This window comes from Peromyscus eremicus, chromosome 10, assembly GCF_949786415.1.
Source record: "Peromyscus eremicus chromosome 10, PerEre_H2_v1, whole genome shotgun sequence".
Taxonomy (NCBI): domain Eukaryota; kingdom Metazoa; phylum Chordata; class Mammalia; order Rodentia; family Cricetidae; genus Peromyscus; species Peromyscus eremicus.
Window position 1 is genome coordinate 90148698 of NC_081426.1, and position 24775 is coordinate 90173472.

General features: G+C 43.0%; 1 protein-coding gene across 1 annotated transcript in view; it reads right to left on the minus strand.

Annotated features, from left to right (window-relative positions):
* Wdfy3 (WD repeat and FYVE domain containing 3) overlaps positions 1 to 24775 on the minus strand; it is a 220212-nt gene that overhangs the window by 132871 nt on the left and 62566 nt on the right. The window contains exons 4-6 of the mRNA XM_059274816.1: positions 15253 to 15376; positions 7646 to 7755; positions 3441 to 3602 (exon numbers count right to left, since the gene is read on the minus strand). Coding sequence (XP_059130799.1) covers positions 3441 to 3602; positions 7646 to 7755; positions 15253 to 15376 — 396 coding nt within the window. The remainder of the gene's footprint in view (positions 1 to 3440; positions 3603 to 7645; positions 7756 to 15252; positions 15377 to 24775) is intronic.

Consider the following 24775-nt stretch of genomic DNA (forward strand, 5'->3'; position numbering starts at 1 on the left):
GAAGTACAAGTAGATTTTGCCCTCAATGGTCTCTCCCTTCTGATCAGGTTCAGTGTCAGGAACAGTTAACTTTTCTGTGCTGAACTCCCTCACCTAAATATTTTATGAGCTATAAGATACCACAGAATCATTCCTTTACTTAAAAACCTTCCTCATGAACTGTGAGTGTCTTAAGGCCAGTAAGAACACTGCTACATGAACTAAAGAAACAAAGAACATGAAACAGCACGCCCTGCCTGCAAAGCTAGGTCCTCCTTGTCCTCCTCAAAGCCAAAGCTTTCTTAAATAACAAGACTTCTTAGTCCATACCTGCCAACCCTGAGGACTGAGGGTGAAAGGCTCCTTTGGTTAGTCAACACAGGCACCTCTCTACAAAAGGCCTGGAGGAACTTCTGGGTGCAGGGCACCCACTGATGCGTGCGTGTCTTTTGCCCGAGCAAACACGGCCAGGCTAAGCTCATAAGGAGGATGCTGTCGGCTCTGTTTGATTCTGCTTGTGATGCTGCCTTATGAGATTAGAACAGATGCCATTTCTCTAATTCATAACAGAAAACAAACCAAAACAGTAAAAACTAGAAAATAAAATCCGAACCAAATCCCTGCTCACGGAGTCGACTCGATCTAATGATCCCTTCACTGCTGAACCCTAAGATAACTGGCTTTAACTTTACTGCCAAAATGACTCTTGCAAATCATAGCCTGATCCTTTCCCCGGTGCCGGAAGTGCAGTCTACTGCACTTCTCTTCTCCCCTACAGTGCTTCTTCTCATAGGGAGGCTTTACTAAGGCCAACCCAGTGTGGCCGAGGAAGAGCCGTTCATATCTACCAGACAGCGAATGCCTGTGTGAAGCAGCACCAACTGCTGAGGTCCCAGGAAACCATCTGTCGTGGATACAAACACGGAGATCTCACGTAGCCTGAAACAGTTAATAAGCTTGTCTCGATTTGTTTCCTGAACAAAATGCTAGATAGGGTGTGTAGCCTGGGATGAGGCAGGAAAACAAAGGAACTGCAGTATTGAAGGAGCACCGGGCTGGGGGAGGACCAGGTCCTTGCCACGGTGCTTGTGGTGGGTCACACACATGACGTCAGTTCCCACAATGCAAAGGGGGAGTTTGAAGCTATACTTTCCTTTGTGCCTTAACATTCAACCACTGCAGTACATTAACAAGAAAGAGCCCTCCACTATTTTAAAGTCAGCATCCACCCCTTTCAAACACTGGGTGTCAATTTCTTAAAGAAACAGCACTGTGGTTGCTAAGAGGCTAGACTTAGGAAACCAGCTTCCTCTTACTGCTTAATAATGAAAGGTGTCACTGGAATGGTATCACTACTCTAACTGTCAAGATTAACCCACTACACTCATCAGCAAGGTCTCACAGAATCTTTAATTCCTGTGAGATGCATTCCTTCACTTAATCCTATAACCTGCCAATTGCCAATATATTCACTTTGGTGAAAAACAAAAGCTCTGAGGTTAAACGTTGTTCTTCAAGCCACATGGGATGAAATGTTAAAGTTTAGTACAAAAATATGTGACAGCTCAAGTGCTCAAAAAATTACTTTTTTTCTTTTTTTTTTTTTTTTTTTTTTGTCATGTAGGGTTCCATGTAGCCTAAGATGGCTTTGAACTCACCGGTAGTGGGCATGATCTTGAAGACCTCATCCTATCCCTCCTTCATTCTAGGTGTGCACCACCACATCTAGCTAATGCAATGCTGGGGACTGATCCAGGACTTCCGACCTGCTAGACAAGCACTTGGTCAACTGAGCTACATCTCCAGGCCCCCAAAGATTCATAGAGACAGTGTTTGGTTTTGTGATCCACGTCTATTCTAATGGTCTTGGTGTCCCAATCTCCATTCCTGGTGCAGCAGCAACTTTTCAAGGCAGCCATTCTTGTAGTGAAGACCCGTGTCTGAGGCACACAGGCCACTGTCATCTACACCCCTGCCACCTCATCCAGCACAGACTCACTGTCCTCTCTGGTCTCTCCCTGCTCTTGTGGCATCAGCAGTAAGTTGCTATGTGAGGTCGAGTCTGTGCTAAGCAGAGAATTATAGCTCAAAACTCAAACCTTTAGACACACACTCTTTGCACTTTGGAGGTGAGAAATCTGTATCACTTACAGAACTTCAGAAACTTAGATTCAAAGGTATTATTATTAGTGTACTAGTTGTTGAAGTCTTCAGAAACCTTATCAAATTCAGTGTCTTTAGCACAGTAAGGGACGTCGGCAGTGTTAGCTGTGTGCACTTCTGTGCAATGCACCTCTGGAATGTTCGTTCTCACCTTACAACATTGGAACCTTATCCCTAGAACCCAGTGAAGAGCAGTCCCTTCCCTATCACCCTTTCCCCTCTCACACTCTACTTGTTCTAATTCTCTGAAGGCTGTTGATGCCTCACGAAAGTGTAATCACCCAGTGTTTGTCTCTTTGAGTTCAAAGTGTTGTTTGTTTTAGTTTTAATTGTATTAGGTCCATGGATAGACTATATTCTTTCTACATGTTTGTAGGCTGCTTATTTAAAGAATTTTCTCCCACAGAAGACCACCATACAGAGTACTGTATGAGGAGGCTTTAAGAAGGCCTTTTACCTTTGTTTACTCACAGTGCTGTAAAAGAACAGTGGCAGTGGTGGGAAGGGGATTTCCACAGTGCAGGAGGTGACAGCAGACAGAAGAGGTGACAGCAGACAGTAGAGGTGACAGTAGACAGTAGAGGTGACAGTGGACAGTAGAGGTGACAGTGGACAGTAGAGGTGACAGTGAACAGTAGAGGTGACAGTGGACAGTAGAGGGGACAGTGGACAGTAGAGGGGACAGTGGACAGTAGAGGGGACAGTGGACAGTAGAGGGGACAGTGGACAGTAGAGGGGACAGTGGACAGTAGAGGGGACAGTAGAGGGGACAGACAGCATAATTGACTATGTTTTCTAAGCTCAATATTTACAAGCTTGGCAAATCCTATATATCAATTAAAATTACAGACTTTCTTGTCATTCTAAGACATAGTTACCAAACCTCAATATGATAAACTCAGAAAAAAATCATTTCCTTAGCAATTTAATTTTAGAGACATTATTGATATCTCAAATGTAATTTTTACAGCTAGACCTGTTGGTAGAAACAAATGCACTAACACCCATTCAAACACCCCGGAAAAGTATTTCCATCTTCATTCTGCCACACCGTAACAAAATGTGATGAAGAGTGAAAACAACGAACCGAGTATGGGGGTGTATTCCTACAGTCCAGCACTTGGGGGGTTGAGACAGGAGGCTGTGGGTTGAGGTCAGCCTAGCCTACAGTGAAAAGCCGTGTTAAAACAAGCAGAACAAGAGAGAACAGAGCAGACAGGCCGTCTGCGTAAGAACTGCTCCAGTTCACTGTAAGGACAGCTACAGAAACAGCTGTGTAACAGGAGTCGTCCCCTTACCTGTACAAAAACTTTCTGGAGTAGTCCTCGGCGCTCTGCTAGAGGTAGCTCATTCTGTGCACCTCCCCCTGCCTCAGGCACATGTGGAAGGTCAAAGAACAGATACAGACATTTAACCAGGGTGGAAGGCACTGACATCGTTGTCATGCAGTCCACGGTTTTCTGGAAAACAAACCAACCGAAGTGAGCAGACAGATGGAATGACTGGTCGGGACAGCTAAAGTATCGCAGCGACGGCTGGAGGGCCACAGACACGCCAAGCTCACCCTGAATGCAGGAAAGACTTACAAACCGACTTCAGACTGAGAAACAGCCAATCTGCCATTTGGGCAAATTTGCTTTAATCAAATGTTGAGACTGGTTTGCTGGCCATGCAGTAAGTTACTTATTAAATATGATATTTATTTATTAAGCAGCTTGTTTCACAGAACATGAACTTTAGGAATTTAAGAAAAGCACACTTAATTATCACAAACGTGATGTCTCCTAGGTGCATTCTCTCTCTCTCTCTCTCTCTCTCTCTCTCTCTCTCTCTCTCTCTCTCTCTCAATGAATAGAAAGAACTATGCACATATCTCAGGATAAGCACGATAGCTAAAATAACAATAAATACAAAAAAGTTAGGTTTGGTGGCACAGGCTACAATCCTTCCTACCTAGGAGGCCGAGACAGGGGGATCCCAAGGTCAAAGTTTATCTGGACAACTAGGTAACCTTGAGGCCAGGCTGGTCAACTTACTGAGAGTCTGTCTCAAAAGACCAACTAGAACGAGGGCTGGAGATAACCCTGGGGTAGAATTCTCTCCTGGAGGACAAGAGTCCCATCCAATACCAAAGAAATAGATGAATGAATCAATCATCAAACAGACTCACTAGCCACTACACTGTGTATTAACATCTGTGTTATTATCACGGTTATTTGTATTTCTTTTGGATGTTCTTGGATGGAAAGGACATCGAGAGACACAAATGATGCTCCATATCATTTTCAAAGATTTACAAGAAGAAATTATAGACAATCTTTTAGGAATCATTTCAGTATTGCTAAGAACTATGATATAATTATCAAAAAGCCCATGGTGCAGTGTGGTATAAAGTTATACTATAATAGGAATTGGCAATATCTTTCAATTCACTTATTTACTTTCTTATCAAACATATTTATTGAGCACCTAGGGCAGAGGTTCTCAACCTATGCGTCGTAACCCCTTTGGAGGTTGAATGACCCTTTCACAGGGCTCGCCACCTGAGACCATCTGAACACAGATATTTACACTACGATTCATAACAGTAGCAAAGTTACTGTAATGAAGTAGCAAAGAAAATAATTTTGTGGTTGGGGTCAGCACAACATGAGGAACTGAATTAAAGGGTCACAGCATTGGGAAGGTTGAGAACCACTGGGCTGGGGGGGGGGGGTATATGAAACAGTACATGGAAAGCTGCATGCCAAGACTAGAAATCCCTCCCTTTCGAAGGACCATAAGGTATAACCATTAACAGACCTATGAGCAGCTCTAATTTAAACTCTCATTGACAATGGCAGTACGTGCAACCTAATATGATCGGGCATGATCAATGATGTCTGAAATGAAACAGATAATTATGAATAATTAAAGTAAGTAGGGGGAACACAACCTGAAGATACTTGGGATGTTAGACCACGTGGCAGCATACATGAAGAACTACAGAGTTCAAAATGGCAGATGCCTGAAAGCCACAATAATGTCCACTTTCTAATTAGTGTTCTATGAACAAAAGGTACACAGAGCATGTCATTTACCCCTCAGACTCAACACTGTATGGTCATCACAAAGAGAACCATCGAGACTCATCATTGACATACCCTGCTTTAGGTGGGAGAGCTAGTTGAGTGTGTATGCTCAATGATCCACGAAAATGGCCTCACACTCTAGCTTGACTTTTTTTTTTTTTAAACTGGTGGCTGACACCCAATGAAGTATTATCAACAAAACAGAAGAGAAGCTGAATTCAGATCATTAGGCTGAAGCAGCACAGTTCTTCATAAACTAGCAGAGACAGCCCGAGGCGAGGGAATAAGGAAACTAATCCAGAACGCCACAGGAGAGATGAAAAGATCAGATACAGTTGTGGGGGCATGGAGGACAGAGAAAGCTTCAAGAACAACGCCTTCCAGGTCTGGCCCACTTCTACACAGACATCATCACTCCCTGCAAACCCTCTGCTCTACTCAGCCTTGGCTTATGGCTTCTCAACACCCGGTGCCACCATGTATAGTCCGTAGTGAAAGTCTTTGTCATTCCCCCAATTTTCCCAAACCCCATTCTTTCCCCTAACCCTCAACCCCAGAATGTTAATTCTGGCACTTTTGTAGCTGAGGGGCTACACATGGCTCATCACTGTGTTTCGCAATACTATATTGTATCTTCGTCTCCTGTATGTTGAGTCAGGACGACAGTTATCTTGGTATCATGCTGGTGCCAGCAGAAAACGGCACTCAAACTCAAACAGCAGCTCAAGGCAGAATACTGAATTTGCTTTTTAAATGCACCATTTTCCAGTCAAATTATCACTAGCTTTCCCTTCCCATTATGCAAAGCAATATGGTTTTTCATTTTCATCTTATTACTGGTAGATTTAAAGTCTGACTTGGCATCCAAACCGTATCTCACATTTGTCATCGTTTTAAGTGATTAAGGCGCCACTGGATTCTTTTTCTTTCTTTGAGACTTGGTTTCATTACATAGCCAGACTAGCCTCTAACTCACTGTCCAGCCTAGGCTGGCCTCACCCTTTCCATCTTCCTGCCTCAGCCTCCTGATTATAGGTGCGGACCACCATGCCAGGCTCTTTTCTTAGTTGAAAAGCTGCCTACCCATTCATGGAGTTCAAGTTCATCTACATTTATTGAGCTTCTATTGTGTTAGGTGTTACCGTAGTGCAGTCCACTCACCATAAGGAGATCGCAAGCATTTATAAAAAGTATTAGTAATATTCAGAACACTTCAATTCAAATTTATCACATAGGAAGTATTGATAGCAATTATTTCATTTAAATGGTAACATTTAGATAGCATATAATGATATGGTACTTTAAATCAAATTTTGGTACTGTGGTATAGGGGCATTTACAGGTATCACCAATGGCAGATAGAATTGGGAATTTTGCTAGTCTTCTAGTACAGCCACAGACAATGAAACAGTGGTCTATGTTAGGACTATCTGAAGATTATTTAGGGTGAATGGTCACCTCCACTGGCCTGGGACTCGGAGTATATTGGGATGCAACACTTTCTATGCTGAGATATAAAGAGCTCAAGTTCTGAAAATCAGGATAAGTTGGTCTGGCAGGTTCTCTAAGCGTCACGAGTGAGTGCAGACAAACCAGCAAGCTATAGAGAACGCGGGTTGTTCCGAGGAAAAGGTCCAAGCGCTAACTAAGCTGGCTCTTTATAGCGCTCAGGCTGCTGAGTGCCTTAAGACTGCAGTGGCTAAAGGCACTCACTGTTTCTGCAGTGACTCTGTAAGTGCCATTGCTAACGATGCTGGGATTCTCTAAGTCCACCGAGTTTAGACAATAGATACCCAACAGTGGTTTTCCTTCTAATAGGTAATATACCCCAGATAGAGAAAACTGAGAAAACTTTCACATCCCAACAATGTCAAAGGACAAAAGTAAGGTGTCCAAATGGCTCATTCATGAGTCCGTGCGACATGTCTCAGGGCAGATACTTAAAGTTGAGTCAGGAGAAATAAAGAGCAGTCTCAAGAATAAATCAGGTGAAAACATACATCGTTCTGAAACTCAAGATGTTACTATTCCATATGCTTTGTAAAAATCAGAAATAATGTAAATATTCTGCGTCATTTATTCATTAGCTCAAGATATTACATGGGTATATTTTCCAAGCCAGAATTTTTCTAGTGTGAGTCACACACGTGTTGGGTATGCCCACTGCAGGCTAGTTCTCCCTGGCCACCAGTGGTCCACCTTGTGGCCTACTATGCTCCATAATGGTATATTTATGTGTATTATGACTGAGGAAGATGGAAACGCTGCTTGAGCCATGTATTTCCTCATGAGAAACCTGGGAACAAGAAGCAGCAGCTCACAGAGCTGAGAGGCACGGAAGCAGAATCTGCAGGGCAGAAACGATTACTGCAGCATCAAAATCTCGGGACACTGACGGGTTCAGTTACCAAACAAGAACACTGTGCGCTCACCTGACCAGAGGATGCCAACAGGTTAATCGTTGTCAGGAGCATCCAGCCTCTACTGGCTTCTTCACTCTGATTGATCTCCAGGAACTGGACGATGGCCCGACTTGCAGCCTCTATAAAACCAAAGGTACGCCAATAAACGGGGAGAATCACTCATAAACTTAAAAAATCCACAAAACATACCAGGGAAAGGGTCATTTCCTAAGCACACACTTAGAAAATACTACTTTCAGACTATCAACCTAGTAGCACTGTGTGACACACTACAAGTCCAGAGAGAACGGCAGTAAGAAGACAAAAGACACTGCCTGGGTCCATGACACCCACAGAGACTACTTGAGAGACTAGTCTGGGGACAGAGAAAAAAGGAAGGTGTATGAGCATCATTCACAGAAGGGTAGAGTTAGAAAAATATCTGAAAGTCAGTTTAGTTGATTATGACTTTAGCCAAGTGAAAATGGTACTACCAAGAGGCTCAGCACGTAAACGTGTCTGTTGATAAACATGATGACCCAAATTCAATCAGCAAGACCCACATGGTGGAAGGAGATAAATGACCCCCACGAGTTGTCCCCTAATGTCTACCCATGCACTGTGGGCACATGCATAATACATCACAATAAATGAATAAATTTTAAAGAATTTTAAGAGAGAAATGAAAGTGGAGAAATCTCTAGACATCCACTTAATTTTATCAGCAGTTTGCCCATTTTAAGATCTGGTATGAATGAAAACGGTCAGAAGTTCCCAGTGGCTCCTGCTGAGCTGGGCAAGACAGCAGAGCGAGCGCACCCAGCACTTCATGAGGAAGCAGGAAGCAGACGAGATCTTGGCCGCTCTGAGGTGTGCTGTTATTCTTCAGTGTAACACGGCCCAATGTGTTTGCTTAGATAACTCAGTTCCAATTTTATATATGATGCTGTGCTGGACACATTTCACCTTAACGCACTTGCACTTGAAGAAATATTTTAACAGGAAACATTAAATCATTTGTTTTTCACTGAGTCTGAACTGTATCAGCAGTGTTTTCAGTACCCATGGTTTAGTTTATTCAGTGTTCATAGAACTGGATGAGTTATTTCCTATTAATAAGCCCCTCTGGTAAAAATTTAAAATATGGAGAAGATAAGTAATTTGCCAACAGTGAACTCATATTTAAATCCAAGCTGTCTCGTCTGTGAGAAATAAGGAGAAATATTAAAGAGAGAGAGAGAAAGGGAGAGCGAGTGAGCTGGAGAGTTCAGCTGGTCAGTCACTTACGCAAGCATAAAGGCCTGAGCATGACTTCCAGAATCCATGTGAAAAAACAATCAGAGTGTGTGTGAAGCTGTCCCTGGACACGAAGCTGGGCTCATGAACTTAACAACACAGCGGCAGGTACCTGTGGGCCTTCAACATTTATGGGAAGAGACCCGATCATTACCTAGGAGACCATGATGGTGGCTGGGCTGAGGGCGTCACTTTCTTCTCTAGCAAACACACTGCCAACCTGCCTATTGGCTAGGAAACAACCTCCTCCCTGTGCTCAAGCAAGCAATCCTAGTTAAACTCAGCAGGTCAGAAACAAGAGGCAAGAAAGCAGGAGAGGGATGGCTGGAAAGGAGGGGTTCAGTGAGAGGAGAGAGGGAAGAGAGGGAAGGAGGGTTCAGTGAGAGGAGAGAGGAAGAGAGGGAAGGAGGGATTCAGTGAGAGGAGAGAGGGAAGAGAGGGAAGGAGGGATTCAGTGAGAGGAGAGGGAAGAGAGGGAAGGAGGGTTCAGTGAGAGGAGAGAGGAAGAGAGGGAAGAGAGGAGGATGGGGAGTGAGAAGACTAAAATTCATTACATACAAGTAAGATTGTCAAAGAATTAAAAGGAATAAAAGCTGGGCTTGCGATCTCAGCACTGGGGAAGTGGAGACAGGCAGGTTCTCGGGGCTCACTAGCCAGTCCAGCCTATGGGTGAGATCCAGGACAGTGAGAGACTGAGAGTCCTTGTCCAAAAAAAAAAACAAAAAACAAAACAAAAAAAAAACCAAAAAAAAAACAAAAACAAAAGTGAGCAACACCTGAGAACAAGGCCCAGGTTGGCCTCTTGTCTCCACACGCGTGTGCACAACCAACAAACCCGAGCAGCCGAGAGAAACCTGCTAGCTGAGATGCCACAGGAGGCCCGGGACTGTGTGCCTGACTTACTGACAGAGTCTGGCCCTCTCCAGAGAACAAGCATCACAGGGGCAGATTCCCTGCAAAGCCTGTGCCCTTGTCATCCTGGTCCCTGACCAGGCAGGGTGTGACAGCAAGTGTGCCCTCAGTAAGGACCTGCCAAGGGGGCAGCCAGACCAGGGCACAGCAAGATGGCACCCGGTGTCACTGAGATGCAGCTCACTGTGGGCAGCAGGGATTCTGTAACATCTAGGAAAGGGCAGTGACATGAACAGGATGTGTGTACTTGCAAGCGTGTGACAATCTTATCACACAGAAGAGGAACAAACAAACAAGAAAAAACACCACTCATCAACCTACTGTAGCAACTGCAGTCCAAGAGCACAGGCATAACTTGAACTGAAGGTTTCCTGGAAGGCTGCAAAGAAGCCGACTCACAGGGATGAGAACTATACACCTCTTCCCGAGAGGAATTAAACAGATACAAGGCAGACTGGCCTCCGGGTAGCTGAAACTCTTGACCAAGGCAGACCAAATGTCTTATTCAAACTGGGCAGCCTTTAGTTTAAACTGTGCATCTCCAGTTTCATAATGCAACATCTTTAGGACACGACTTTTACTTTTCATACTGATGACGTCTAGTTACCTAATATATTGACATACTACCTAGGAACAACACTGCTTATGAAAAGATTTGCTTAATGTCTCCTATATTACTCAACAGAGGAGAAAGAAAAAGATTTTTAAAGAACTCAATCAACTTTAAAACTCAAAGCATCATCATTTTCCTGGCAGAGAGGACCAAAATCAATAGATATGCACAGACTTTGAATATATTTGGGATGAACAGTATTAGCTTTAAAAGAAAATGGTAAAATATGGTTTTTTGCTACTATTCAAGACTTGTCAGATATTAATACAGGATGCTAAACCAAAACATCAAAAATGTACTTTTGATTTTAAACTATGAATACTTTTGGTTTCTATTTATCTGTACAATGATAAGCATTCGTACTTGAAAGGGGTGTGCAGTTTTCTTTGTCTTTATTATTATTGCCATCATTATGATTGTGAAGTGTGTATGTGCAAGTGTACACAGGTTTATGCAGCATGAACAAGAAGCTGGAGGGTAACATTGCGGAGCTGGTTTTCTCCTCCACCACAGGTTCCAAGGACTGAACTTACGTCATCAGGCTCTTACCAATCAAGCTATCTTGTAGGCCATCTTGTTTTTGTCTTTGAGACAGGTTCTCATGCAGCCCAGACTAGCCTGCTTCATCTTCGACCCCTCTGCCATGCCTGGCAATGGTGTGTTTTTTATATATTCTGTCTGACAGTGGACATGAAGATAATCTTCATCAGGGAAAAGGGTAAGGGTCAAAGGGACAGGCATTGTCCTAGCAAACACGATCCCATGCTCTGTGGGTCAGTATGCCAAATTAAATAAAAAGTGAAAATGAAGCGAAAAGAGAGAAGTCAGTAGAACCCTTCACTGGGTCCTTTGAGCACCTTTGTTTAATGCTCACCTTCTGAGACAGAAAAGACCTAAGTATGGACAGTATGGGCCAACTGGTGCCTGGCTTTGAATTACATCCTTAAACAGATTAAGAGGACTAGACACATTTGTGGCTGGCTGATATGGGGGAAGTCCCCAACTTTGCTGATAAATGGATTATCAGGGCTGGAGAGAGAGCTTGGCAGTTAACTGTGTACACTGTTCACAACACCCAGTTCAAACGGCTCACAACTACCTGCGACTCAGTTGCAGGGGTTTATTTAGATGCTTCTTCTGGTCTCCAAAGGCATCTGCACTCACATGTACATACTCCCCCACACCCACACACGTAATTAAAAACAATAAATCTTAAGCAACAACAATGAATTACATCCTCATGCCACAAATAAATGCAGAAGAATCATTGACTTCCATCTTCTGATTTCAATACAGTCATCGACAATCAAGCAAAGAGACCCTCAATTTTTTATTTAAGTGAGGAAGTTTCTCATGGAAAAATATACTTCATTTGCGGCATCTTTAAGACTTTTTGTCTGGGCTGAGGATGTTGCTCAGTGAAAAACCAAACCCCTTAATTTCAGGAACATTTAACAAATGTAAGTTTGAATAGTGACTTAAGGTTTCTAGAGTTAATGAAGACACGTTAGTTGTGATGGAAGTCTCAACTTTTCCACTGCATATCAAGATAAACACTTGAAGGAAAAAGAAGCATGGAGGTAGCAGAGCTTGATTCAGATCAAACAGGCAAAGGATGGACACAGCCTTAAGACAGATGTAAGTTCCTGTCACACAGAAAAACTACAAGTGGGTTCCAGAAGACAACATTTAGAGCAACTGGAACATGCAGTGTGTTAATGACAAATGTGAAGCCCAAAGCACATTGAAAGCATGTGCCATGCCCAACTCTGCTTCAGGATGGCAGCAGGAATTGTTAGTCACAGTATTACATTCATTCTATTAAATAAGAAACAAAGCCCTGCATAGCCCTGGCCCTCAAAAACAAGCAATCTGTAAAGTTAGCTGGGAAACAGTATTAGAACTCACAGCCTCTGTGCTTGCCTTTTTTTTTTTTCATATCTACCACATGTGCACACCTTGGGGACAGAATTACCTGAAGGTGTTGTGGCTCTGAAATCCTTGGGGAACAGCACAGCACACTGTTTTTCTGTTTGGAAAGAAAGGCTGGGTTGTCTAATTAGGGTTTCACTGCAGTCACTAACTTGCCACTGGAGGACTGTGACCATCACCAGCCTCTTTATCGCTGGCATGGTGCACTAACAACTACACTGTGGGGTCTAGCTGTGGCCTCTTATATACAGCAAAGTCATCTGCAATAAACTGAAGATATTACTGTGCACAAGCAAAGCAACACACGAATGTGAAATCTTAGAAACTCCAAATAAGCTTAAGAATGTTAAATCTCAAAATTATATGGACTTACAAACTATGATCACTATATACCTTAAAATCCCTTAATAAGAAGATGCCAGCAATGGGGAAGGTACATGAAGGGCATCTTGAGATTCTCTGTATTATTCTTGCAATGTCCCATGACACTATAAATACTTCCAAATTAAACCGTAAAATATTTGCATAACTACTACTGTAATTAAGAGTGAGACATACTCTTTTTAAGACATCTGTCATCTCACCAAAAAGATTTGTCTTATGGGTATAAAAGCTTAAAGGGAGTTTGGGAAACAAATCTGAAGTGTAGCAGAATGTCCTTCCACAGACGGTTCAGGTATTGAAAGGACAGCAACAGGGATGAAAGTGAAGCCAGTGAGATCCAGTCTTGAGATTGTTTTCTAATCTCAGGTGTCATTCAAGAAAGAAAATGCAATGACAGGGCAAACGTGTGACAGAAATGTCCCTTCCATCTGTCTAAAGCCACACAAACTTCACACAACAAATCTTCACCACAAAATTAACTGGCTCAGGAGTGTGCACTAAAAGAGGGGGCGATCCGCCCTGGGCACAGGAGAGGGAATGAGGCTAAAACGTTAACTGACCTTTCATTAGACATTTTCCAGGTACAAATATAATCAAAGTCACCTCTGTTTTAAATGCACACATCAATTTACTTACTGTACCACTTCACATGCATGGATTTAATCCTCAATTAAAGACATTCTAATTATTCTGAGGACTGCACAACGGGCTAGGGTTAAGACAGACATCTCAGATCATGTTCTTAACTCTCTTTGCTGAAATGTCACTGTTGTGGTCTGAGCTGCAGGCCCACTGTGATGCTACACACAGATGGGGCATCTGGGAAGAAAGCAGGGTTGAATCGGGTCCTGAGGACAGTCCCTCACAATGGGGTGAAGACACACATTAGAGAAGTCCTGAGGGCTGGTAGCTTTCTCTCTCCCATTTGAGTTCACGGTGAGAAAGCCACGAGAAAACCCACCAGCACACAGGAATGAAGAAGCAGCGTATGTAATGAAGGTTCCCAACCTTCCTCCTTTCCCTGGTGCTGGCTTCCAAAATGCCAAGTCTGAGATTATGTCTTCTAAGCAAAGTCTGAATAATTCTCTGGGAAATCCTCCTTTGATTAAAAGACAAAGCACCAAGAAAATGACTCAACAAGACAACCTTCCTCTGAACTCACGGTACCAAGTTCCACCCAAAACTAGGAGGGTTGATGCAATACATGCTACAAGATTGTCCCAGATGACCCTGCCTCCTCACCCTGGGCTCCTGCAGAACAACCTCGTTGGCCTAACAACTACCCAAAATTACAAAGACCCCTGACTTAGGGTTTCTATTGCAGGATGAAACACCATGACCAAAAGCAACTTGTAGAGGGAAGGGTTTATTTTATCCTACACTTCCAGGTAACAGTCCACCACTGCGGGACATCAGGGCAGGAACTCAAGGCAGGGAACTGAAGCAGAAGCCATGGAGGAATGCTCTTTACTGGTCTGCTCAGCCTGCTTTCTTATACTATCTAAGACCATGGGTCCAAGGGTGGTAATGTGACCCACGGGTTGAGCCTTCCCACATCAATCATTAATCAAGAAAATGCCCCACAGGTCAATTTAGTGAGGGCATTTCTCAATTGAGGTTCTTCTTCTCAAATGACAGTAGCTTTTGTCAAATTAAAACAACTAACCAGCAAAGCCCTTTAGTTGCTTATATAACATACACATGTACACGCATGCACACAGGCACGCACACACGCACGCACGCACCACTCATGAGGATGAGAAACAAAAAAGTAGTTTGGAAGAATAAAAAAATGTTTTGATTACAGAAATTATGAACATTTTTTCATCAAGGTAGTGTGACTTAATCCAGGCTGAGATTTAGACAAACTGAGGTGAGGACTGTCCTCCGGGAGGAACGTACTAAGGGCAGAAACCAAAGCAGAGTCAGCTCTGCAGCCTGCAATAGCTCTGTAATAGCTCTTTCTGATCAAAACAGAGGACAGGAACCAAGAATGGAGAGGAGCACACACGTGGCCAGATTACAGACCGGCCCTGTGCATTACCCTGTGGTTCAAGGACTTGCATTGAGGCTGACAGTGACGCCAGGGCGGAGGGGTCAGCAGCCCTGCAGGGGCAGCTTCGGGCGGAACTGCTCCAGACAGCCCATGCTCCAAGCAGCAGAGGACTATGGTGGGAGGGGGCTGCTGCAGCTGGGATCCCTGTGTGTGGGGCTGTGACTGCGGTGGGGAGGGGGCTGCAGCTGAGATCCCTGTGTGTGGGGCTGTGACTGCGGTGGGGAGGGGGCTGCAGCTGAGATCCCTGTGTGTGGGGCTGTGACTGCGGTGGGGAGGGGGCTGCAGCTGAGATCCCTGTGTGGGGGGCTGTGACTGCGGTGGGGAGGGGGCTGCAGCTGAGATCCACATGCCAGCGGCGGGCTGCCTCCTACTGAAATCCGGCAGCACGTTCAGAGGGCTGCGGTCTCCAGCCTAGGTCTGCTCCCGGCTGGCTTCTGTCAATACCTGTGGATTTGTTTGACGCTCTCCTCCGGATCTCGGTCACCATTAGTCGTGAGACTTGCGTTGTAAACTGCAGAAGGTCAGAAAATTTTTCTGTCATTGTATTTGGTGGAGCGTTTCCAAAAACCTGTAAAGGAGAGAAGCGTTTACTGAAAGAGCACATCTGGCCACGTGTCCTTATGCATACGCATGTGCTGAGGAGACAATTAACTAGGTAAAGCTGAAAAGTGTCCCTAGCAAAAAAAGAATCAGCGGAAAACGTAACCATTCTATAAGGGAATCTAACCTGAAAACTTAGAGAAAAGCCATGAAAGGGGAAGGTCCTTTGATGGAGTCAGACGCCCTAAGGGAAAATGCAGACATTGACCTATGCTGAGCGGAGAATTCATTCCCTTTATGTGATATTTCAGAAGTTTCTAAATTCTAACTACAATCATTTCTAAAATAAGGCTGCCATGAAAATGATGGAGATAAAGGAGTGAATAGAAAGTTCATAGATAAACTGGCTTTCGTAAAAATTTAGGACAAATGAACTTTGTAATAAATAATTATTGCAAACTGGTGTGGGCTCAGCAGAGGAGGGATGAAACAGGACGGACCATCATAAGAGAAGAGAGAGTATTTTAGTAGCTACATAGACAGATTTAATTTTTTTAGAATGTTCTCTACAGCTGAAAGGGAATTCTGTCTTTTGAGCTGTCATAATACAATATTCATATTATTACTATTCAAATGTCTGCCATAAATAGAGCAAACATAGTTTACCCACTTTTACATTCCTTCCCAAGCTAACATCACACTAGGCATTTGCAGGGACGCTCCCCAGTAACAGTATGTGCACACTCTTCCTGTAAGCACACACTACCTGGAGACTAGTGAAGGAACAGGAAGGCTAATGGAAGAACGGGTACACACAACTGTACAACAGCTCAGGAGCCATACAGTAAGACAGTGTCTCAAAAACAAAAGCAAAACAAAAATCAACCAGCAAATAAAAACCAGAGCAACACAACAGAACTGCAAACTCAAACCCCCAAGAGAACTCCGTGCTTTCCCATATTTTGACCACAAAGTTTGGACCAATTATTTGAAAGAGAAAAACCTAGTCAATCGCACTCCTAGTTGGCCATCCAGTCTTCCTAAGACATGTTCGTCATACATGTATGCTGTACACATGTGGGCTTCTCAGTATCTGTCATACATGTATGCTGTACGCATGTGGACTTCTCAGTATCTGTCATACATGTATGCTGTACACATGTGGACTTCTCAGTATCTGTCATACATGTATGCTGTATGCATGTGGTCTTCTCAGTATCTGTCATACACGTATGCTGTACGCATATGGACTTCTCAGTATCTGTCATACATTTATGCTGTACACATGTGGACTTCTCAGTATCTGTCATACATGTATGCTGTATGCATATGGACTTCTCAGTATCTGTCATACATTTATGCTGTACGCATGTGGACTTCTCAGTATCTGTCATACATGTATGCTGTATGCATGTGGACTTCTCAGTATCTGTCATACACATATGCTGTACGCATGTGGGCTTCTCAGTATCTGTCATACATGTATGCTGTACGCATGTGAGCTTCTCAGTATCTGTCATACACGTATGCTGTACGCATGTGAACTTCTCAGTATCTGTCATACACGTATGCTGTACGCATGTGGTCTTCTCAGTATCTGTCATACATTTATGCTGTACGCATGTGGACTTCTCAGTATCTGTCATACATGTATGCTGTACGCATGTGGACTTCTCAGTATCTGTCATACATGTATGCTGTACGCATGTGGACTTCTCAGTATCTGTCATACATGTATGCTGTACGCATGTGGACTTCTCAGTATCTGTCATACATGTATGCTGTATGCATGTGGTCTTCTCAGTATCTGTCATACATGTATGCTGTACACATGTGGACTTCTCAGTATCTGTCATACATGTATGCTGTACGCATGTGGACTTCTCAGTATCTGTCATACATGTATGCTGTACGCATGTGGACTTCTCAGTATCTGTCATACATGTATGCTGTATGCATATGGACTTCTCAGTATCTGTCATACACGTATGCTGTACGCATGTGGACTTCTCAGTATCTGTCATACACATATGCTGTATGCATGTGGACTTCTCAGTATCTATCATACATGTATGTTGTATGTATGTAGACTTTTTAAGCATCTGTCATACATGTATGCTGTACACATTTGAACTTCTCAGCACAATAATAAAAGACTTTATTCCACAGAGCCTAGTAAAATATGTAGAAAACTCTACAATATACTGTTTCAAATTAAGTTGAAACTAGTAAAAACCATTTTGCAAAGGTTGCTCTGGTCAAGGAATAATCTCCATCAACTTCACAGGAGGAATCTTTACGCTTTCAAAGAACAAACTGTTTTTAAAGAATTCCTCAATTCTTTCCTGCACAGTTTTTTAACCTTAAAACATTAATTGATTCAGGAGTGTTTTGCCTGTATTTCTATACATGAATTGAGTCCACGAATGTTTGCCTGGGGCCTGTGAGGCCAGAAGACTGCAGCACCAGATGCCCGGGAGCTGGAGTTATGGTTAGTTGGTTGCCACCTACCTTGTGGTGCTGGGAACTGAACCTAGGTCCTCTGCAAGAGCAGCCTGTGCTCTTAACCACTGAGCCATCTCTCTAGTCTCCCCCCCCCCCCCATGACTCTTTGATAAAAGTGAACTTTCAGTTAAATCTTTCACCTGTTAAATAAGATCCATAGTTCTGGTAATTTTTTTTTTTTTTTTTTTTTTTTTGTGACATTTGGGTCTGAATCCAGGACTTCAAGGAGGCCTGGCAATAACTCTTAGCAGCTGGGCTGTATCACCAGCAAGACCCAATATTCCTCAACAAATTTAAAAAAAAAAAGATAAAAATTCAGACACTGACTAATGATGCAGTAGCACTTGTTTACCTCTACTCAGGGATAAATATGTAATTTTAAAATGAAGGTGTGCTGTGGGATGTATGGCAAATGTGTTGCTAATTAATCAATAAAACACTGATTGGCCGTTGGCTAGGCAGGAAGTATAGGCGGGGCAAAGAGGAGAATAAAGCTGGGAAGTGGAAGGCTGAGTCAGAGAGACACTGCCAGCCACCACGATGAGAAACAGCTTGTGAAGATGCCGGTAAGCCACGAGCCATGTGGCAAGGTATAGATTAAAGGAAATGGATTAATTTAAGCTATATGAACAGTTAGCAAGAAGCCTGCCACGGCCATACAGTTTGAAAGCAACATAAGTCTCTGTGTTTACTTGGTCGGGTCTGAGTGGCTGTGGGACTGGCAGGTGAAAGAGATTTGTCCTGACTGTGGGCCAGGCAGGAAAACTCTAGCTACAAAGGTGTTTATAAATTTTTCTGAGACACAGATTACATTGACGTATACTATACTCTGCTTGTAAGAATTGTTTTATATGTAAGAGCTGAAGAAAGTTTATAAAATAAACATGTTTCTTTGATAGTGTGAGAATGGGTGACTAGGCGGTCCTCAGACCAGGCAAATAAAACACATCCAACTTATACAAACTTGAATTTGACTGCTTTATTTCTATCACGAGATCCTCTCAAGATAAAGAGAATTGTGCTCTGGGTGCTTCTCTGAAATGAACAAGCATGGCTTCTTCTACATAACTGATACTTAGCCTAATGAAACCGCACTGCTGATTCTTCCCCCATTTATTCATTCACAAAGACTTCCTGAAGAGTTGTGAACTCACGGGTAAATGAAGACTAAATTCTAGCATTGACCAAGCTCATATTTTAATCTAGATGACAAATGTTAAGCAAATCAACTTAAAAATCCTAATGACCCAGCTCACTTCCTAATACCACACACACACACATACACAGCACAGACTATAATTTTACAATTTATAATTTATGCCTATAATCCTATGGCCTCAGAGGCTCAGAACTCCAGAGAGATCCTGTTTCAAAATCCAAAATATTAACTACTAAAATTAAGGGTTCAGCTCAGTGACAGGGCATGCACTTAGAATGTATGAGTCCCTGAGTTCTACCTCGAGCACCAAAATAAATAAAAATAAAAATATTGAAATGAAAATTAATTTAAGGGGCTAGAGAGATGGGTCTATCAATTAAGAGCACTTGCTGCGCTTACAGAGGACCCAAGTTCCAATCTTAGCACCCAAGTTAGGAAGCTCACCATTACCATAACTCCAGCACCAGGGGATCTGGTTCCCTCCTCTGTTCATGCATATATACACATAATTAAAAATATAGCCAGGCATGGTAGCATACACCTTTAACCTCAATGCCTGGGAGACAGAGGTAAGTGGATCTCTCTGAGTTCGAGGTCAATCTGGTCTACACAGTGAGCTATCTGGTCTACACAATCAGAGCTACTTAGTGAGATCCTGTTTTAAATGAAGAAATACAATCTTTAGAATGAAGATAACTACGTGCTATGGGGAGTGAAAAAGAACGTCTAGTGTGGAGGAAGGATCTCTACAAGCCTGTCTGAGGATGTTACAGACCCCAAGGATGGCACTGTATGATGCTGCAGAGAGGGCGGAGCTTCACAAAAACCTCAAAAGTGCAAATGCGATCACGGTGGTGAAGAGGCCAGGCAGCCTGGACCACAGCAAGTAAAACCTCAGCCTTAAAAAAAAAAGACAAGGGACCACAAAAGGAAGCGTGTTCTTTGTAACTGACAACAATAACTTCATCCATAAACACGAAGTACGCTTCACCATCTTCAACCAAAGCTCCACCATGTCAATGTCTTTGGGAGAGAGCACGGAGCTTCAAGGCAGGAGATTGGGTTCTCCCTCTCCTTGTCTCTGTCTGTCTGTCTGTCTCTCTCTGCTTCTCTCTCTCCCCCTTATTCCCTCCCCCCTCTCTCCCTCCCTCTCTCCCTCCACGTGATTCCCTCCTTTGGAATAATCCTTCTGTATACTATGAGGATGTTGGGTTCTCATTGTTAATAAAAAGCTAATTGGCTGATGACTAGGCAAGATCTTCTGGTCAGAGAGCATGCTAGGGAGAAAGGCAGAGTCAGGGAGTCACAAGAGTTGCAAGCCAGACGAAGAAGCAACATGGGAAGTTCATAGATGGGGTAAACGAGCCTCGGGGCAGCACATAGATGAATAGAAATGGGTTAATTTAGGTTGTAAGAGCTGGCTGGAGACAAGCCTAAGCTATCGGCCAAGCATTTATAATTAATAATAAGTCTCTGTGCGGTTATTTGGGGAACAGTTAGTGGGATAGAAAAGTCTGCCTACAATTCCCCACCCATCAAGGGAGACACTTAGTCCATTCAACTCAGAAAAGGATGGTTGTATGATAGATCTGAGGAACAAAAGTGCTTGTAACACAGTCAATAATATCAATACTTAGAAACAACAAGGACTTGCAGTGTTTCTAGCATTACTAATATCTCATTAAACTCTTACAGAACAGATGCTGTTAGCATCCTCTTCTTACAGTTAAGGGAACTAGGGTCAGTGAAGTTAACCTTTGCCACTAGATCAGAGCAGAAGACTGAAATGAGGCCAGTCTGATTCTGAGAAGGACTCAGTTTAATTGTCTCAATTAGACTTTGTCAGAGCCTACTCCTGCAATCTGCATACTGTACACCTTAGAGGGGAGAAACAGAACTTGACTTGTTATTAAAAGGGTTATTTTTATGGGTTAATCATTGTCTAATTTTAGCAGTGTTGTGAATCAAACCCAGGGTCTCACACATGTGAGGGAGATGCTACTCCCTTAGCCCCCTTAAGGCTAATTTTTAATATCTACCTAATAAATGTTGAAAAATTACCTAGCACTTGAACTAAATATTTTGGCATATTCAGAGAAAAGAAATTAATGGTGCTATTTAATGATGTGCATAAAGTAGGAGCCCAGTCTGTATTTGTTATTAAATATTATATTAAATAAAAATAGATATGACTAATAAAAGAAGTTAGGATGTTTACAAAATCTTCCACACAGGATCTTTTGATTCTTAAATATGTCACCATCTAAACTTGTTATAATACTGTCCACTATTAGTCCTTAAGTGAGTTGCTATGGATATAAAATGCAAGAAAACAGACTCTGTTTGATTCGATCTTTCTTGAACCTGGTTCACAACATGTGTGCCCCTGTCTAAAGCCAATACTTCTAAAAACAAAGGTCACTTGAGGGATTTGGACACTATTTTCAACTTGGACACTTCTCAAATATAAACTGAAAATAATTTCAAAAGTAAGAGAATTTCTTAAGGATCAAGTTCATAAATATTAATTTCAAAATAAAAGTAAGATATAGTATGATAATTAATAATGGCATTTTATGAAATTTCAGACAATGAAAACCTATTCATTTCGTAAAGTTTAATTCCAAGTGTTTCCTCTGTGAGATTTTTTTTTGCCTTTCCTGGAACTCACTTGGTAGCCCAGGCTGGCCTCGAACTCACAGAGATCCTCCTGGCTCTGCCTCCTGAGCGCTGGGATTAAAGGCGTGCGCCACCACCGCCCGGTGAGATTTTGTTCTTGGACATAAAGATGATTTTTTTTAGAATGCTGAGTAGATTTATTCCTCTCTTCTTAGGCTCCCCATGATCTTGTGGTCTGAGATGGGTAACAGCAGCTGCCCTGCAGGACTATGATAAAGCCCATAGGCGGCATCTCAAGACTGTGCATGAAGCCAGGCCCAGAAAAATGTACTCGGCACAGGTCAATACCAACCCATGTCTTCAGAAGTCAAAACTCACACACTGAAATAACACAAGCAAACTTTAGAAGCTATCTCTACAGAGAAGCCTCTGTCTAACCATATAATGCTTTACTCAGCATGCAGTACAAATTAAGCAAAGTCACAAAAATCAACTCATTTTCAGCAAACATTGTTGGGACTGGTTGGCCATAATGCCATATTAAGCCATTCATTCACCAAAAATATTTCCTGTTAGCGGAGAATGTTCACGCATATGGCCAAATGTTATTAAACAATTATCAATTTGTAGTTTTAATGGAAATGATAATTTTTGCTTGTTAGTGTTCACACAGTGAGTATAATTTGTATATATTTTAATTGGTCACAACAGTAAAGAAATAACATCCGCTCTTTCTGTTACTTGGGAATTTCCCAGAAAGGTAAGAAGCCTGCAAGAAGCCTGCCCACAACACACACAAAAAACAAGCCAACAGCAAACACAATCAGTTCACTAAACAGGGGTGGGTATGGAGCTCAGTAGAGCCCATACTGGAGGACTCCTACAACTACAGTCACACATACACGGGGTTGTTGTGGAATATTCCTCCACACTGTGTAAAGATATGTCACTCTGACTGGTGTGATAAAGCTCTGAAAGGCTGACAGCTAGGCAAGATTTCCAGGCAGAGAGAACGCTGGGAAGAAGAGTCGCCACCTAGACATGGAAGAAGCATGGCACATAGGAGATGAGGTGAAACGCCATGAGTCACATGGTAGCAAGTAAAGTAATAGAAATGGTTTAAGTTATTAGAACTGGTTAGAAAGAAGCTTAAGCTACTGGCAGAGCTTTCACAGTTAATAAGAAGTCTCTGCATGGTTATTTGGGAGCTGGTGGGTGGGATAGAGAAAGACTCGAAACAAGGGGTGGGTGGTGGGTACTGAACCAAGGGTGGGGATATAGCTCAGTGGTAGAGCCCACACCGGATTTAAGTTCTACCAACACACACACACACACACACACACACACACACACACACACGAGAGAGAGAGAGAGAGAGAGAGGAGAGAGAGAGAGAGAGAGAGAGAGAGAGAGAGAGAGAGAGAGAGGGAGGGGGGGGAAGCAGGCAGACAGAGACAGAGAGAGAGAACACTAAACTTCTGATGGTCAAATAATTCATTATAAAGAGGTTAGGGGACTGCATATACCAGCACTTCTAATCAGCTAATTAAAAACTTTCAATGTGAAGAAAATTTAATAGCTAGTTGATGATACTTCTTTACAATAACACAGGCATAAGAAAATTAAACCAACCAGTATGAACAGAGAATAATCTATCTTGGATCCATTTTGAAAACAAGCGCGCGCACACACATGCGCGCGCACACACACACACACACACACACATACACAAATACTTCTAAGATTCATTGTCCCAGACTCTAGTGACTACAGAAGCCTAACGCTTGAGAGAGAGGGAGAGAGGGAGAGGGAGAGGGAGAGGGAGAGGGAGAGAGAGAATGTGTTTTGGGGGTGTGGGGAAGCAACACAGACATATGTCAGATATCACTTAAGAGTTCACATTGACAGCTGAGAAGCCAGCTGGGCAGGTAGCTCAGGGTAGACCGATTGCCTAGCACATAGAAGGCTCTGGGAAGCACACACACATTTAATCCCAGGAAGCGATGGCTGGGCGGAGAACGGTATATAAGGCGTGAGGAGGCAGGAACTAAAGGCTTTCAGCAGAAGCATCCCTTTCAGCTAGAGGCTTTTTCAGGCTGAGGAGCCCTAGAGGTGAGAGGTGGCTTGTTTCTTATCTCTCTGATCTTCAGGTAAATTTTACTAGGGTACAAAATATATCACCACAGCGATCTGGACAAGATCTAGTTCTGTGTCTTCCCCACGCTCTCAACGCTGATCAATCCTTATTACTTCTCCCTCTCCACATTATTATTCTAAAAAAGTAACAGAGAGCAGTCCATTTAGGTTGACCTCTGGGCACACCTGTGAGGCCGTCTGTTTAGGTTGACCTCTGGGCACACCTGGGAGGGCCGTCTGGCTAGTTTGGCCTCTGGGCATCTAGTTTATATTAACTGAGGTAAGAAGACTCACTTTAACTGAGTGGCACATGGGAAAGCGACCTGAGCACTGAGTATTCATCACCCTCTGCCTCCTGACTGCAGATGGATTTCCTGACATCATGCCTTCCTCGCTATGACAGCCTGTGACTTCAAACTGTGACCCAAAATGAACCTTAAGTTTTCCCTGAGTTACTTTGATCTGGAATGTTATCACAGTAATAAGAAAAGTAACTACAGGTGAAAAATCTTATTTTTATTTTACAGCCCAGAAAATGCAGATGATGTAAATAACTAAAGTTCTGACACCAGCGCAGACCGAGGACCAGACGGTGGTGTGGGAAAACCGACAGATCAGGAGGAAATCTATGGACTGAATATGAACTGTCAGCCTCATTCCACAACGTGGCTTTAAGAAAACACTAGCTGTCAAGCTTCTCAAGACCCCATCCTCCTGAGAGAGCAGGAGGTCCAGGAAATAAGCCCTGCCGATACTATACGTGGGCAGGATCTCAACCACGCAAGCTAGGTAACCCAGCCACATCATCTTACCGCAGAAAGCCCCACTTTTCCACACCCGTAATTTCCAGGGTTATTTTCAATATCTCACCCTTAAATATCAGCACAGACAATTAGGAGAAAAGAACAGCCTGCACAATTTCCAGAAGATACGCCACAGACAGAATGATACAGAGACGAGGAAAGATTAGTGAGTCAGAACCTCGGGAGGGAGGGGAGATGGGAGAGA